We start from the raw sequence: 18,712 nt of genomic DNA on the forward strand, positions 1-18,712 counted from the left end.
ATATTGTATTTTGGATAAAGCTACACTTAGTCTAGATGTTAGCCTTTCTTCATCTCCTGTGTTTTTCACGATGTACGTCAATGATAACAAACCTGATTCTGATCATACAGGGCCCAAGCGAGACCACACATGGAATTCTGGCTTCCCATCTTAAGAAAGGATATGGTTTGTAATAGTTCAACAGTTCCATTTAATATCAGAGAATGTATACAATATACAACCCGAAATTCTTATTCTCCACAGACATCCTCAAAACAGAAAACTCCCAAAGAACGAATGACAGAAAAAAACATAAGAACCCCAAAGTCCTCTGCCTCCTCCCATGCACAAGCAGCATCATAGCCTCCCTCCGCTTATTCCAGCATAAAACATCAGCATTCCCACCACCTACCATGCAAGCAGCAGCAAAGAGAGACCATAGTCTACAGTCCACCAAAAACTAAATGTTCACTCCAACATTTCAACATCCCACATGTTCTGTCACTAACAAGGAAGGGACAGATATCGCTCCTTCATAGAGAGAGGGGGGACAAACAGTCACTATTTTGATATTACAGTCACCCTGAAGTGTTGCTTTTTATTTCAAGTTCCCCATCTTGAGAAGGGGGGGTAGGGAGGAAGAGAGGGAGAGCCCTCCGACAGCCACTCTTGCTGTCTTCAATGTTCCGGCTCCTGCTCTGCTTCATTATATGACACCGGCAAGAATTTGTGTTCACAGGGACTGCACAAGGTCCTGAAGGTGCTCGACTTAAGGTCACACCTGGACATACCAAAACATACCAATCTGCGAGCTCCAAGAATGGGAACACGCTGCCATGAGCTTTTGTGTGCCCTTGGAGATCAGGGGTGGCCAACCTTTTACATTCCATGCGTCAATTTTTTCACGCACGAGTTCAGATGCGATTTTTTCACGCACGAGTTCTATATTAACATTCTTACAAGAATTGAATGGGGGTACAAGAGTTGTATGGCGCATCTGAACTTGTGAGTGAAAAAATTGATGCAGGGAATGTAAAAGGTTGGCCACCCCTGTTGTAGATCAAAGATCCCAATGGGACCCCAGCCGCCCTGAAAAGAAAAATAGAGGCATTACAGTGAGAAGAATTTAATTGTTTTGCTGATGAGCTGGGGGAAGATGCCATCTAATGCCATCCTTTATCATTAATAGAGGGAGGGCAACAGATTCCCCAATATTAATTGAGTGCTATAATAGTTGATGTGAAGAGTTTACACCAGTAACCATCGGCCCATTGCCACTGAACAAGTTATTTGGCCTTTGTGTGATCTTGCTGAATCCAATTTGGTTGTTATGTTTTTCACATTTTACAATGACTGGGCTTGATCTAGAGATCTGTTGATCTAGAGATCTAAATAAAACTTTATTGTATCCTGAAAGGTTCATGTAAAGCACTATAAATATTAAGGTCAAACAAGGGGAAGTACACACACACACACACACACACACACTCTCTCTGTCACACTCTCTTTCTTCCTTTCTCTCTTTCTTTCTGTCTTTCTTTCTGTCTTTCTTTTTGTCTTTCTTTCTGTCTTCCTTTCTTTCTTTCTGTCTTTTCATGGCATCTTTGGCCCACCACTGCCATGCTGACATTTTTGCACATCTGCACTAATCTAATTTCCTGCATTGGAACTGTCCTTCTATTCTTTACCTATTTAAGTGCCTGTATAAATGCCTCTTAAACATAGTAATTGTATCTGACTCCTCTGCAGCAAGTTCCAGATATCAACCACTCAATGTGAAAAAACACTTGCCCCTCAGATCCCCTTTAAAACTCCTTCCTATCCATGATAAGATTATGCCTTCTTGTATTTGATACCATTGCCTTGGGAAAAAGACTGACTCTCTACCCTCTTAATGCCTCTCATAATCTTGTATACCTCTATCAGATCACCTCCAGGGAAAACGAGCAGTGTCTTACCAATCTCTCCCAATGACTGAAGTCCTCCAATCTAGACTATATCTTGGTGAATTTGCTCTGATATTCTAAGGCCAAACTTATGAAGACACTTTCAGGGAAGTATGAATTGGACCCCTACTTCACATTCCAAAATCCATTGCTTTTGTACTCATTGGGATTCAATTCTATCTTACACTGCTGTGCCAACTTTCCACCTGATCTCCATCATCCTGTAGCCTTAAGCAACCTTCCTCACTATCTCCAACACTGATTTTTATGAAATCCACAAACTTACTATTCATACATTAACAAGTCAGAAACGGAATCAAATTTATTATCAGTGACATATATATCATGAAATGTGTTTGTAGCAGCATGGTACAGGCATGACAAATTACTTTTAGTTACAATAAAAAATACATTCTGTAGCTAGTACAAAGAGAACAGTGAGGTGGTGTTTATGAACCATTCAGATGGTGGATGTGGCTCCTGGTCTGGACGTCCTCACTGATGGTAATAAAGAGAAAGAGGGCGTGTTTCAGATGGTGAGGATGCGGGATTCTTGAGGCACTGCCTCTTGAAGATGCCCTCGATGGTGGGGAGGTTTGTGCCCATGATGAATCTGGCTGAGTCTATAACCCTTTACAGCCCCTCGCAGTCCTGACTCTGATGCATTCAGTCAGCTATCTCTCCACAGTACATTTTACCCACGTTATACTCCAAAAAAGGATAACGGATAACATTTGTCCAGTTCTCCTGGCTGAACCTCAGTAAAGAAAAAAGTGTGACGCTGTCATTAAATCTAGCAATGGCTCCTGGTGCACATGAAGGATCCCTCTCTACTATCGTTCAGATAACTACACCTATTCTCCTAGTTTCCTTATTTCAATATCTTCATCTCAGTGTACGCTCAATAAGAACAAATTGGAGATACAAGCAACTGCAGGTGCTCAAATCTGAAGCAACAAACAATCTGCTGGAGGAAATCAACCGGTCAAGCAGCAGGTGTGAGGGGAAATATATTGCCGACATTTTGGGTTGAAGTCCTATATGAGAGGGAGATGGTAGTTTAAAGAGGTGAAAGGAGGCGTGAGACAGGGACCAGAAGCAAATACAACCATTTCCCCTCCGACACTCTCAACTGCCTTACTCCTCTGGCCACCAGTCACCTTTGGCCCCTATATCACCTCTCTGACCCCAATTGTCTTTATATTGGCCACTCAATCCTGCTGCAGGGTTTTAACCCAAAACATTCTCAATTTCTTTCCACCTGCAAATAATGCTTGACCTGCTGAGTTTCTCCAGCAGATTGTTGCAAGAGAAATTAACTGTCACATTCTCATTGATGAAGGGTCTTGGCCCGAAACATTGATTGTTTTCCCTTTTCCATAGCTGCTGCCTGGCCTGCTGAGTTCTTCCTGCATTTTGTGTGTGTCACATTCTCATTGTTGGATTTTGCTGAGTGAAAATTGGTTGCCATTTCCTCTAACAATGCATTTCATTGGCTTCAGTGGTAAAGCTGTTAGATGCCTCTAAGTTATTAAAGTGGTAAAGGCAATGTACTCTTTCCCTGGTCTCTGTAACTCCCTTTGCAATTAATCCCTCAACCACCAGTGGCCATGCCTCCTGCTGCCAAGATCCCAAGCTCTGAAATTCCTTCACTAAACCCCTCATCTCATTCTTCTCCTGACTTCTTAAAGCCTACTTTGGCCTTCACTCCTCTATCTGTTCATGTTCCGTAATTTTGTTTCTCTTGGAGGACATCTTGGGACATTAAACACGCTGACTGGAAGGCTTGTCCTTATCCTTGTTCTCTCCAACTGTGGTCTAATCAGAGTTTTATCTGCAACATTGCAGCTCTTGAACATCACCTGGCTGCTGGCTGTGTTCCCAGAGACCCGAGTTCTTTGGGCACAGAGCTCAGAAAAAGCAACACAACATTAACACCATAAATCGGTGAGTTGCTTTGTTATGTCTCCCCTCTCACTGTCAAACAGAGACAGCTCTTTTTCCCTTATTAGGGGGAGAGAGAGCCTATGGTATGTCAAATACCGGGTGAACAAGTAGTCTTTGGGGTACTGCAAGTTGTGTCTTTATTGATGCTTTGCTGCACACGTGAGTGCTTGGTGGAGGGTGCTGATGCTTTTTTGCTGGTGGGGGAAGGGGGTGTATTGCTTTGCTGCTGCTAATGCGTGGGGGGGAGCTGCAGGTGCTTTGGAGTTCTAATGTTTAACTGTCATTCATTCTTTGGGGCAATCCTCTGTTTTCATGGATGTTTGCGAAGAAAAAGAATTTCAAAATGTATATTTTATACATTTCTCTAACATTAAATGTACCTGTTGAAACCTATTAATTCATTAACTCCATTATAAAATCATGAGATACATGGATAAGAAATGTTTAAAGGTATATGGACCAGACACAGGCCAATGGGATTAGTTCAGGTAGGCAACTTGCTCGACAATGGACAAGTTGGGCAGAACGGCCCGTTTCTGTGCATTTCTCTGACTCTAATATGATCACCAGATACAGGTAAATTAATTAAATGAGATTTGTTCAATTTTTTTTGTCACGTGTACCAAAGTGCAGTGAAAAAGTTTTGCTTTGCACGCCATCTCGACAGATACAACACAACTACATCATCTTTCCTGTGTACCCAGGCATTAAGTCCGTGTCAGCCATTAACCACCCGCTTACATTAGCCCTCGCTGTCCCATTTCATTTCCCTCACATCTCCCCCCGTACTGAGGGCAATTTACAGTGTTTCATAACCCTTCAAGCCGTACGTCTTTGGGAGGAAATTGGAGCGCCCATGTAGTAATAGAGATAGAACGCCACACAGATAGCGCCGGTGGTCAAGATGGGTGTTTGGAGCAGGTTTGGCTCGGGGGTATAGTGGGGAGTTTGGGCCTTGTAACCAGCGAGAGGGGAAGTGGACTCCGCCTGGCTGCAGAAGGGATCGATAGAAGACACCCGAACGAGTCAATCCAGCCAGGCCGCATCTCCCCGTCTCCTAGCAACGGCTGAGGCGGGGCCCGTCTGATTTTGCTTCCGATTGCCGTACCGGACGTGATGTAAGCGCTTTGGTTACGTGGCCGCAGGGAGGAGGAGGGGCAGCGATGCTGAAGATGATGGCGGCGGCCGAGGGCGGCAATGGCTCAGGAGGCGGGCGGCTGGAAGTCTCCATCGACGGCTTGACACTGAGCCCGGACCCAGAGGAAGATGAAGGGCTGAAGAGCAGACAGCAGCAGGTCTCGGCTGGCAAAGCTGGCCCGGGAACCGAGTCAGGATCGGGCCCAGGCTCCGGGGATGGACAGGCCGCTGACCGGGAGACCCAGGCTCGGGTGGAGGAGATGGAGCAGCGATGGGGCTTCGCTCTGAACGAGCTCTACAGTCTGGCTCTCAGGTTCTTTAAAGGTACCGCTTCAAACAACACACCCACCCCAAAGCGAACACTTTCCTACAAAGTCTTGTTTCTGTTGTGGCTGTCACCTCACGAATCCAGTGAAACTATGTTAGTCTGTCACTAACTAAGGGTGGCAGCAAAGGTAGCCAATTTTTGCACAGCCAACATCTGCAAATAAAAGTCTAGTTATAACCAGGTTTCAAGTAAGTGCATTGACATTAGTGCTCATTCTATGGAGGAAAGGTGAATTGGACTTGGTGTCTGGTCTACAGGGAGACACTTCCGACAACGTATCACAGGAACTCTTCCTGTCCTTCCCTGGTGGAGTACCATTCTTTATGTCGGTATGGTCACGTGACCCTGGTCTCAATGTGCTTGAGTTGTACACATTGGCTGTCATTCTGTTTGTGAAAATATTTAATTATGATGGCACTAATTGCAGTGCCAATAATGTCATTTCAGTTCCTCTTGAATTTTGCTTGCATGCTGTTTCAGGAAAACCTTTCCTAAATTTGTGGCACTTTGCCTTTCCTAGTTATCTTTAATCTGTGTTCTTGAGCTACTTATTCTCCCCCAGTAGAAGTAGTCTCTTGTTTGTAAAGCTGCAAATGGTTTAAACATTTCCCCTGAACATCTCTTCAGTGATGGGGAGAATCCCAAATCGAAGGTGGAAATACCAGAGTAATGAGTGAGAATATGTCAAGGACTGAAGAAGATTGACTGAGGAAAGGTTGCATAGAGTTTAATTGTTCACCTTGGAACGGAAGGGCTGTCAGGTAAACTTAAAGATGTTCAAAATGAATGAGCATACAGATAAAGAATGCAAGTACATCATTTAGATTGTTGCATCTCTAGTCTACTCATTCATGCCAATTAAGATGTCAGCCTGAGCTGAGAGCCAGCAGATGCTGTAAATCCGCAGCAGCAAACAATCTGCTGGAAGAAGTCAGTGCGTTAAGCAGCAACTGTGGGAAGAAAGGAGTTCTTTGCCTCCTGCAGGTGCTGCTTGACCTGAGTTCTTTCAGCAGATTCTTTGTTTCACCTGAGCTCGCCCCATTTGCCTGTGTTTGGCTCAGAACTCTTTAAGGCTTTCCTATCCACATACCTGTATAAATGTCTTCTCAGTTTTGTAATTGTACCCAGCTCTACCACTTAGTCTGGCAGTACATTCCACATACCTACTACCTTGGACTTGCCCTCTTCGTGTTACTAACATTACGGAGGAGGTACCGGAGCCCAAAGACTCTCAGTGTTTTAAGTGCAGTTTCTATGCCTCCACCACCAAATTTCTGAACAGTCCAGGAGCACTGCCCTGTCATTCACCTTTTATACTATTTAATTTCAAACTTGTAAGTTTGTGTGTCTTGTACTGCACTGCTGCTATAAAGCAACATATTTGCTGACATATGCCAGTGATGGTAAACTGGATTCTGATTCACTTTAAATATCTGCCCCCTCGCACTCCTACTCTGGAAAAAGACTGATCCTTATCAGTATACCCCTCACAATAATCTTAGAAACCTTTTTGCCATTCAATAAGTTGTTAGTTGAGTCAAGCTCGATGCATAGGAAGAACCTACTTCTCTTACCAGTAATTGATGCAAGATTTAAAAAATGTTCTGCTATAAAGGTAGTAGAGGCACAAACAATGCACTTAGTACTCCCATTGTTTGCGAGGGAATCTGAGGGGTAAGTTTTCTACACAATGGTTATGCACAACCAATGGCAGTGGTGGGATTAGATACAATCATTGCATTTGAGGCATTTAGACTTACAATAGGCAAGGCATCGAAGTATATGGCAGGCAGATAGAATCAGTGTAAATGGGTAGAAAGATCAGCTTGGATGTGATGGGCTTAAGGACCTTTTTCTATGCAGTGTGACTCAATCGGTCTTATTTTAATTGACCTAGACGGTGTGAAATGTGTTTTGTGGCAGCGGCACTGCAACGATAACATTACTGTAAATTACAAAACAAAACGATGCTGTTTCTGCACAATTGAAAATCTGCTGGCAGAGGGGAAAAAGTTGTTTCTATATCATTGAATGTGGGTCTTCTGTCTCCTTTGCCTCCTCAATGGCAGGAACAATAATAGAGCATATTTTGAATGATGAGGGTTCTTCGTGATGAATGCCACTTTGAGGCACTGCCATCTGAACATGTCCTCAGTGGGGAGGGTTGTGCCTGTGATGGGGCTGGTTGAGTCTATGACCCGCTCGAGATCCTGTGCACTTGACCCTTCATTCCAGGCTGTGATGCAACGGGTCAGAATTCTTTCCACCATCGCTACAGAAATTTGAAGGTCTTTGATAACATACTCGATCTCTTCCATCTCCTAACAAGATAGAGGCACTATGGCAGTGGACCAAGAACTAGGAAATGCAATTAGATGTTTTTGTTTCAGCCAATGTGATGCAATAATTAAATACTGTTTGGAGTGTGATTAATATCTATGATTCTGCAATATTAAAACTGTAATACTACCATGGGACAGTTCATAGCTACTTTGAAGATTTGGCTTCATTATTGTTCCATGATACTTGATGTAGAGTTTGCACATTCTCCAAGTGACTGAATTTGCCCAGTGTATTCTGCTTTCTTTGCGCATCCCACATCTAAAAGGTGTGTGCGTTGGTCGGTAAACTGACCAGTGTCAATTGCTTCTAATGCCATAGTGAATGATAATGTCAGCAATGGGAACGGGAATGTGGGAAGACAAGGTTACCGAGAAAACTAATGGGGAAATGGTCTGTGAGTTAACATAGACTCAGTGAACTGAAATGATCTTATCCTCTTTGTATGCAAATATGAAAAATTTTCTGGAGTACTATATAAATTTGGTTCCTTTTGGTGTAATGTTGAAATAATCCACAGCAAATGGAGATATAAATTTACCCAATCATTCTACCATTCCAAAATATTTTCATTCCTACCACCCCCAAACACTCTCCCCTTCCTTAATTCTCACCATGATACCAACCTCTCAGCAAGTTTACCTGCTGTGATGTAGTTTGATAATTTCATTGGTCCACGATTAAACATTTGTCTGCAGAGAACCTGGGGAAACTGGAGCAGAATTGGACCAGAGCTGCAAATGTATCTGGAGACTTTAAATATTTTCCCCATTTTAAAATTGTGACCTCACTTTATAAAGAAAACTGGTCACCTGAAATTGTCTCTAATATCCCTTTTGAGGAGAGGTATAATTACAGGGATGAAAAGTTACATTATAATTTCAGTTATTAATGTGGGCGTGCTGGGAGGAAATTGGCAGGAATATTTAAATATTTAATATACAGAAGTTATTGTGTATAACTTTGATTTAAATTTATATTGAATATTTATTTTCAGTAAAGTGCAATTGTTCTTTTTTTATTCCCTAGTCTAAATTCCTATGACTACGTCTTTTTCCCAAACTGCAAGCATAAAGTTACCATTGTAACTTCATCTTCCTGGTACCAAAACCACTGTCTCACACACACACATCAAGCATTCTTTTGATAATGTTCCTTTTAAGAGCTATTGTTGAAGCTTCAAGAATTGAAATGGAATTACTGACCTGGTTAGGAAATGGGTTGAGTGTCAAGAGACAGAATAGAGGTGATGGACAGGATGTGACAGCTGGCGTCCTGCAGGAATTTGTGCTTGGTCTATATCTACTCACCAGATTTGCTAATCATGGTTGATGTTATACAGAGCCATATATCCAAGTTGTCTGATCATGCTTGGATGGGCAACATTATGTAAAGTCTGCATGGAGAGTTAAATTTTGCAAAGATATTAAATAAATTCATAATATTGGCAAATTGATTTCAATAGGCAAACAGCTCTCCGATTCTGATTCTAAAAAGGATGGAACAGATTGCTTGCAAATAGGTGAGATTTTGCAGTGATGGTATTTAAGACTAGACTTGGGTTCCGCACTGTGGTCAAGTAGTTCTCGTAGAATTCCAACACTGATATCTGGTAATATGAAAAATTGCATATCGTTCATAGAAAACTAAATGGAATCCAATCCAGTTAATTACCATCCATCAGCCTACTGTATTATCAGCAAAGTTCCAGAAGGTGTCATTACAAGTGGCATTTCTGAACTGTTATCCAGCTTGAGTTTCACTAGGACTGTTCAGATGCAGACATCATCCCAGCCTTGCTACGTACTTGGGCCAGAGAGATGGATTTCAGAGCTGAGTGACGACTTTGACAGCATGCCTGCATTTACCAGAGTGGCATCCAGAGGTCCCACTAAAACTGAAGTTGGCTAAGAGGGAAAATCACCTCACACAAGCACATGAATTGGGAGCAGGAACAGGCCACTCAGGTGCTGAAGTCTGCTCAAAGGTACAATTTAATGTCAGAGAAATGTATACAATATACATCCTGAAGTGCTTTTTCTTCACAAATATCCACAAAAACAGGAGTACCCTAAAGAATGAACGACAGTTAAATGTTAGAACCCCAAAGTCCCCCAGTGAGTGACAATCTCCTCTTCCCCCCACCGGCAAAAAAAAAAGGCATCAGCACCACCTCCGAGCACTCAAGCATGAGCAAAGCAATAGCAAAGACACAGACTTGCAGTTACCCCACAGATTTAGCGTTTCATTTGGTATTTGACACACCAGAGGTTCTCCCTCTGTCTCCCTAACAAGGGCAAAAGGGGTGTCTCCATTTTCCCAGCGAGTGGGGAGGCTTAACAAACAACTCGCTGGTTTACGATGTTAAAGGTCTGCCACGTTGCTTTTTTTTCAAGCTCTGTACCCAAAACACTGGGCACACAACTGCAGATATTCCGACTCCCCTGACGACACACGGGTCTCCTGTCGTGACACTGACCTTCGATCCGCCCGTCTCCAGAGCCTTGAGATCCCAGGCTTCCGAATTCGAGTCGGACTCTTAGGCCGAGTTTTGGTGTGCTGAACAACAACGGTTAGTTGTGAAACCCGGAGAACGGGTCCCATTCCTGCAAAGAACTGTAGTCAGCGTGTAACTCCAGGTCAGGATCTTCAAAAGAACCCTGAAAGGGAAAAATAATATGCAAGATGGAAATAGCGCTGTTTCCGAAGATGCAAGCAAAGGAGTCCCTGTTAGGTGCCATCATCCCTCCTGAGCTCCGCCTTATCCACTATTTAATTAAAAAATGTCTGGTTCTAATCTTGATTCCACATTCTTGTCCATCAGTGGTAACCTTGCACCTTCTTGTCAGGTAGCTATGTAGTGTTGTCTTAAAAAAGACTGTTTTCACTGTCTCTCTTCCCCCCCCCCCCCCGCCCCAGGAAGAGAGTGCTGAATACTCAGTGGTCGTCAGGGAAAATTTTGCCTCAGATGTCTTTAATAGGCAATTCTTGTCTTTTCATGGTAATTCCTAGTTCTAGGTTCAGCCACGAGGAAACATCCCATCACATTAACCATGTCATGACTCCCTTCAGAATCCAAAGTTGAGGTTATATCATTGTTGAAGCTCTTGGACTGCAAGAATTACTTAGGACAGTTTCCTGGGCCCAGCGGCTTCTGCTGTTCCATCAGTGACCTTCCATTAAAAGGTAAGAGGTGGGCTGTCTGTTGATCACGCAATCTTCAGTTCCATTTGCATTCCTCAGTAAATGAAGCGTCCATGCTTTGTGCCATAAGGCCTGGACCCCGTTCAGTATTATTACTGTTGCTTACTCTCCCATATCAGTAGCTTGGGGATTATTTAAATGCATACAAACTAGGAAGAGGCCACTGAGCTCCTGAAGCCTGTTCTGCCATAACTTGTCAGATTGTAACTATCTCTCCTTTCAAACTCTCGTTTATCAAATTTCTCTCTACCTAAGGAATATTTACCGTCCATCCATCACTTCAGAGGATAAGACTTGTAAAGACTAGGAATTTGCCTGATCTATTTGAGATGAGCAGCTCCTTGACTCCTAGTTTTATATTGTCTCATGAAAGTAACCACGCTGAACATATTCTCGCTTTCAAGGCCTCTCCTGGGCCCAACATATTGATGCAATTACAAAGATAGAGGCTATATTTCATTCGAAGTTTGAGGAGAATTGGTATGTCTTTCAAATTTCTGCAGATGTACTGTGGAGAGCATTCTAAATGGTTGCATCTCTGCCTGGTATGCAGGGGCCACTGCACAGGACAGGAAAAATATGCAGAAAGTTGTAAACTCTGCCATCTCCGTAATCGGCACTAGCCTCACAATCATCTAGGACGATCTCAAAAAGCGGAATCCATCATTAAGGACCCCCATCACCCAGGATGTGCTTTCTTCTCATTGCTACCATCAAGGAAGTGTTACAGGAGCCTGAAGAGAGACACTCAGTGTTTCAGGAATAGGTTTTTCCTATCCGCTGTCGACTTCTGAATGGAAAATGAACCCGTGAACACTCTCGATATTGTAATTATATCTACATAGCTACTTAGAGTAATTTTATAGTTTTTTTTATTATATATTACAAAGTACTACTGCTGGAAAACAAATTTCACAATATTAAACCTGATTCTGATTCTATGCTTTAATCAAGTCTCCTCTCACTCTTCCAAATTCCAGTGGATACCATTCTCTCCTGATAAGTCAAGCCCCATTCCAGGTATTAAATTTGAGAGGGAAAAATCCTGTTAAAGCCTATATAACCACTCCATTTTTCTATTCAGCCTCCTTAGTATTAAATAATATCATTCTTAATTTTCCTCAGTATATGTTGGTGACCAGCCTTTCTCAACCTTCTTGCCCTGAAGGAACCTGTGAAATAATTTTCAGGTCTCAGGGAACCCCTGCATAAAAATTATACCTACAGCTCATTGTACATTAGCGTGATCAATAAGTTATAGATATAATAATCCAAAAATAATTGTCAATGCTCTGAGTAGAGAATTAATTTTTAGCCAACTTTCTCGGGGGAAAAAGCAGGTAGTTAGGCTTAGTTTGCCTTTCTTGAAATGAATCTTGTTCTTACTGTTTCATAAATTTTAAATACTCATAAGGCAATATAATATATTTTGTTAAATAACTGGCTTAAGCCAAAATGGGATTTAATTTTTCTAAAGGTAGGCTAGGTAGATTTAATTTAAATCAAGGTTGTAAATTGATTTTAATTAATGCTGTTTACAACATGAAAATTTATAGACAATATTGAATAGTAAAGTTACTAAAAACTATAAGCTAAAGCAATGTAAGTAAAAATATGGCTGAAGAAACAGTTTTATACAAGACTTTGAAAAAATATCTTACTAAGTGACTCAAAATATGGGCCTAGCACGTGAAACCTGTGTTTGTTTTTTGCTGCGCAAATACTCAATTGTGGGTTGAATACACACAGATTTCACCTTCAACTGAAATGAGAAAATTTCTATCCTTGCTTTTGACGCTTGTTAAACAAAAAAAAGCTTGCTCATACATGTAGGAAGTTGAAAACTGCAGCAAAGTGTTCATTGGTTTCCTTTGAATGACAGGATACTCTTCTTTCACAGACCTCTAATGAGATTGCGAATGGGGCTGCTCGGTCACTGCCCACCACTGCAAGTGCAAGCATCAAGTACTGTGTGAAGTTCAAAAAATGATGTGTCTTTTTTTAATCATGATCTCTCATGGAAGCCCTAGTGACCTCTTACAAACTCTGGTTGAGAAACTCTTTGCTGGTCAGATAACTTTCATCATTGAGCAAACTTTTAGAGTCATTGATGTGGGACAGGATCAGTATTCTTTGGAAAGAATGTGGATTAATGAAGACAAGCTAGCATGAATTTGTTTAGGGATAGTAATCTTTAACCAATGTGATAGAATGGTGATGAAGTAACAAGTAGTGATTGAGGTAATGAGGTGTGGTGTACAGTTTTACACAAGGCTTTTGATAAGATGCCACATACCAGGCTTTCAACATAGCCAAAACACTTAACGTAAATTGCATCAAAAGCATGGATATGCTTATTATGTAAGGAGCAAGAATGATGAATGGTTTGGGACAGGAGACGGGAGAATAGTGGAGTTCCCAAGGGATCGGTGTAGGGGTTATTGCTCTTTGTTGTAAAGGCCCGAGTGTACAAACAACAATTTAAAAATTTGCATTTGAGACAAATGCTGGAAATCTTGTGTATTGTCAAGAGGATAGTGATTGCAGCCTAGTGAATTGGGCAACGTATAGCAGATGAATGGCAAAACAATAAAGTAATGCTTTTGTGAAAAGGTTCAGGAGCAGAGAGACCTGTGGTGCCCAAGTGACACTAAATTATGCAACTTATTTTGCTACCAGTAGAGTAGGCTGGTCAAGGCTTGTTAATCGCTGTTGATCCATCTGGTTAAATTAGTGGGAAATGAATGAGGCATGGTTGGGAGATGAAATGTTATAATATCTGAAATAAAAGTGGATCTGGGTGTGCTGGAAAGAGAAAGACTGAATGAATGTTACAAGTTGATGACCTTTCTGGCAATGGCCCCTTCTCTTCCTTTCTCATCATTCAGGTAGCCCAGTTTCCTTCCAGATGAAGCAGTGACTCGTTTGTATTTTTCCAATTGAGTATATTGCGCTCAGTGCTTACAATGTGTTCTCTATTGATAAACCAAATACAGATCAGGTAACCAGTATGCACAATACCTTCAGTCTGCACAGATGACCCTGAGCTTCCAAAGGTCTATCACTGTAATTCTTCATCCCACTTGGGTTTCTATCTTTGCTCTTCTGCACTGGTCTAAACCTAACCCAATGAAAACTCAAGAAACAACAACTTCTCACCAGGCACGTTGTAGCCCATGGATCTCTCAATCTCAGCCAGTTCTTGCAAAAGCTCATTGTCCAGAATGTTGACTTAGTTTTCCTCTCTCCACAGATGCTGACTGACCTGAGTATTTGTGCGAATCTCTTTTATTTCAGGTTTTCAATAAGGGCAGTACTTCTGCATTTTTTCCTTCTTCCCTACTCTCATTAGTCACATTCTAATTGCACCATTTTCAGACAGATTAGCAGTGATGATTGTCTTCAGAGTCTTCTCTTAGATAGCATCACCGTTATTTGCACAATCTGCTTTGTCTTGGTCCCCATCCCATTGTGGCCATTTTCTTTGTTCTTTTCTACCCCACATCACCCACCCACGATTTATGCTTGTTGTACATTGCTTTGTTTCAATAGTGGGCTCCCTGAAATATCAGTATCAAACATATTATCACATGATGTGAATTTTGTTTTGTGGTGGTAGTACAGTGCAAAGACAAAACTACCATAAATTACAAAAACAATGTGCAAAAAAATGAAATAAAGAATTGCTGTTAATGGACTGTTCAGAAATCTGATGGCGGTATTGAAAAGAGGGCATGTCCTGGATGGTGGATGTTCTTAGTAATGCCTGCTGCTGCCTTGAGACGCTACCTTTTGATGATGTCCTCGTTGCTGGGAAGGGTTGTACCCATGATGGAGCTGATTGAGTCTATAACATTATACAGCCTCTTGCGGTCCTGTGCATTATGAGACAACCAGGGTACTGTGCTCTCCCCTGTACATCTGTAGAAATTTATAAACCGAACCTTTTCAAAGTTCCTAGTGAAGTAGCGCCGCTGGCATGCTTTCTGATTGCCTCAATATTTTGGCCCCTGTATAGACTCTACGAGATGTTGATGCCCATGAACTTAAAGCTACTCGCCCTTTCCACTGCTGACACCTCAATGCCGTCTGGTCTGTGTTTTCCTGACTTCCCTATCCTGAAGTCCATATTTGGTTCCTTCGTGACATTGACTATGAGTTTTTTGACAGCACGCCACTCAACCAGCCCATCTGTCACTCCTGAATGCTGCCTTTTTGCTGTGCAAAATTTGAGCAACAATAGTTGTCATTAGCAAATTTATAGAGCTGGAGCTAAATTCTTTACCTCTGTTTCTGCATTGTTCCAGCGATATGTGAAGAAGACACTGAGGCTGTTGAATGCATTGTGACAGTTAGTGATGAAAGTAACTGAGCAGGCACATGAGGAATAGGGTGTTTTCATATGAAAAACCTGCATTAACTGGGCAAATAACCTATAGTAACTGACTTTTCTTTAGTTACTGTTGACAGGAAAATGTGATAAAACTTGGAATTAATTCTGTTGTATTTTCTGTGACAGCCGACAGAAAGTGTTGGGTTGCTTCTGCAGAGTCCTATGGTCCAAGGGGATCTTCTGCAGAAGATAGTTTAACTTTCACAAGTCCCTGTTCTTCATTCATGAGTCCATGCAGTTTTTATAGGGCATGTTTGGCCTGTGTTGATGAATCAAAATCCCGAGGGTTTGCTGGAGTGGAAGTTGATAAGCTTGTTTATTAAACCAGGGAAACTGCAATTGTTGGACATAGGAAGTTAACTATGTAAGACTGCAGAAATAAAATTTTCTTTGAGAATTAATGTATTTTGGAATTCTATCTCTATTCTAGGAGGTTTGTGTGTATACTCAATTGTTGGGTTGCTTATCGACTCATTGATTCTTGGACACTTAAAACAAAGGCTGTGGTGATGAAGTGAGAAAAGGTGATGAGGTAATAAATGTCTTATCAGACATGGCATATGCCGGAGTCATAATCTTTATTTCTTGTACTTGATCAAATGGATAGCTTTTTCCTGCAATCACAATTATACCTTATTGAAATTTATCTAGAGAATAGATGCTATAACTGGCATATCTCCTACCTCTCCAACTCAACCTATGTGCCAGCTTCTGAATGCCAATACACCAGTCAACCCAATAGGTGATTGTCCTGGATTGATTAGGAGACTTGCACAACATCAGAATATGTGTAAAATAAATGTGGCATTCCATGCTGCATTACAGTGATGCATTGTTTTAGAAGCCTAGCCGCCATTGTAATCTGGAGAGATGTTTGAGTTGGGAAATGTGGCATGCGTGCCCAAGATGGTACATGCAGAAGTTTTCTGGCATGCCACCTGCAGTGCTACCTCTCAATTCTTTAAACCCCACCCAGAGTAAAAAGATGTATAATGATTATCTTTATTGCCCAAATGAGGCAGCTAAGATTTTTTTGCAACCAGAGAGCAGTGAGATGTTTTCACAGGAAACATCTCACGCAGGCTTAGAGCCAGCTAGATGTTTGTGACAGCATGCAATGTGGATAATACATTTTGAAATCCTCAGAGATCAGGCATATACATCAGTATTTGTATAGTAAATGGTTGGGCCAGTTGACATTGGTTTCACTCTGCTGATATTTTTTCTTCTGTCATTTGTGAGTGAACATTAGATGTTCAGTGATAACTGAAAATACTGTATGTAGTTAAGCACCTCCATTAATATTATATATACATACACACACTCTTCAACTTGTTCAGTATGTCAGGTATACTGGCAAAGAAACAAAAAGGTTCAGATAATGGGAGGAGCAACAGATTTTCTAAAGTGGCGGAATGAAAGATATGGCATGATTTAAAAAGAGTGATAAAGCATTATGCACCTGTTCTGAAACACTGGTGTTTAGAACTCCTCCAAAAGCTTCATTATGAAACTGTTCATAAACATCTTTGCAATAAAAGTTAGCAAGAACCAAAGAACACATTTCTTGAGAAATCAGCAACAAAAGAAATGCAGGCAAATATTTTGATATTTTTTCAGACAGCTCTACTTTAGTCGCTACTAGTTTTGAATTTTCAAATATTATTGATCCAACATGGAAAATCACACTGATGTGGAATATGTTAAAAAAAATCATGGCTAGACTGTGCTCCTTTTTTGATGATTTTCCAAAAAAAAAGAAAAATTTTCAGTGTATTAAGGATTTGCCAGTGAGCAGAAACATGGAATATTGACCATGAGAACAAACAACATAACTAAGAAAAGATATTAGTTCATATAAATTTCTCTTTGTGTTGGTGAGGGCACTGATGTTACATCAACAGTAAGGCTAGCCATAATTGCTCAATTTTGTTGGTGTGATGAAATACGCAAAGAACTGATCAATTTTGTAATGTTATCTGAACACACCACAGGGATTGAAATATGTAAGGCGGTAGTAAAAGAATTGTCTGGTCGACAGGTTAACCTTCCAAAGATAGTTTCCGTGACAACTGATGGTGCACCCAGGATGATTGCCAAAACATACCTCTTCACCAATCTGTTTGTAAAATATGCTGGACATCACTGCTTGGCTTTCAGTGGATAGTACATGAAGAGGCTGTGTATGGAAAAGCTGGCCTTAAGGAACTTGAAGTGATGGAGGGTTATAAACAAGGTAATTAATTTTATTTCGGGATGTGCTTTGAAAGAAGGACACTTTTGGAATTTACTGAGCAAGATGAATTTGGTGCACCAGGGCTACTTATGTAAAGCAATTGTCAATGGCTTAGTGAAGGTTCTGTCCTTAAATGATTTGATGAGTGGAAGAAATGTTTCTGTTTTTGTTGAGTGAAAACTTTTCTTGTCAAGATTTGCATAACGTGTGGATTTGTAGAGTAATGATTTTTTTGTAGATTTCTCATAGTGCCTAAATAACTCAAACACAAAATTACAAGTGTCTGGCAAAACAGTTGATGTTTATGTTTGACAATATAAAAGTCTGAAATCAAATTATAAGTATTTAAGGATGATGCCAAAAATTGCACTTTTAAATATTTTCCAAACCTTAAAAAAACACATGGCACATGAAATTCCTGGAAAGTCAGATATTTGGAGCCTTCCAATGCAATTTTGGAGTATCATTGATTCAACTACTGAACAATTTTCTTTAAGATTCACTAAGTTCATGTTATTTGAAGCAACTGGAAAAAAAAGTCATAAAACATGTTGACAGTGTACCATAAGACAAGCTGATTTTGAAATGTTGCAGTGGATTGATTTGGACAATTTTGAGTTGATTGCAAAGCAGCTCAATTTGGATTGTAAAATTTGTCAATTTAAGAACTGAACTAGAAAATATTGAAAAAGATCAGTTTATGACTGGATCAAAGCATAAGAGTCTAGACAATGAGATTCTGAAACTCAAATTCCATTCCTGAAACTTTTAACTGTCTGAGAAAACTTGCAATGACATTATTAGCAATATTTTCATTGACATATTCATGTGAGTCATTGTTTTCAGTGATGAACTTGGTCAATTCTAATATAGGAGTAGACTCACTGAAACTAGTGCTCAAAACAACCAGATTCAGGCTGGATATAAAATGTTTGTCATTGTTTGTGCAGCAACAGAAGTCTCCACTGAGAGTAAAGTGTGTTAACTTATCATTCTTGGTCCTTAATAAATATGCACCAAAGCTTATAATTTCACATTCACATTTCTTAGATGTGAGGTACAATAACAATACTACTTAGAAGTGATGTTATTTTTCCAATTGTCTTTTTAATATTTGTATTATTTTTGAGCAGGTTTTTGAAAATCCTTCATTATTTCAATCCTACTGTTATACTTTTATTAATAGTAGAACAATGAATACA

At 40.7% G+C, this 18,712-nt stretch overlaps 1 protein-coding gene across 2 annotated transcripts in view; it reads left to right on the forward strand.

Moving 5' to 3' along the window:
- Positions 1–5,016: 5,016 nt before the first annotated feature.
- The window catches only part of acbd3 (acyl-Coenzyme A binding domain containing 3), a 92,003-nt gene continuing 78,307 nt past the window's right edge, over positions 5,017–18,712 (forward strand). For both annotated transcript variants that reach the window (XM_063040600.1, XM_063040601.1), the window contains exon 1: positions 5,017–5,333. In XM_063040600.1, the coding sequence (XP_062896670.1) occupies positions 5,036–5,333 (298 nt within the window). In that variant the 5' untranslated portion in view covers positions 5,017–5,035. The remainder of the gene's footprint in view (positions 5,334–18,712) is intronic.

This window comes from Mobula hypostoma, chromosome 2, assembly GCF_963921235.1.
Source record: "Mobula hypostoma chromosome 2, sMobHyp1.1, whole genome shotgun sequence".
NCBI lineage: Eukaryota > Metazoa > Chordata > Chondrichthyes > Myliobatiformes > Myliobatidae > Mobula > Mobula hypostoma.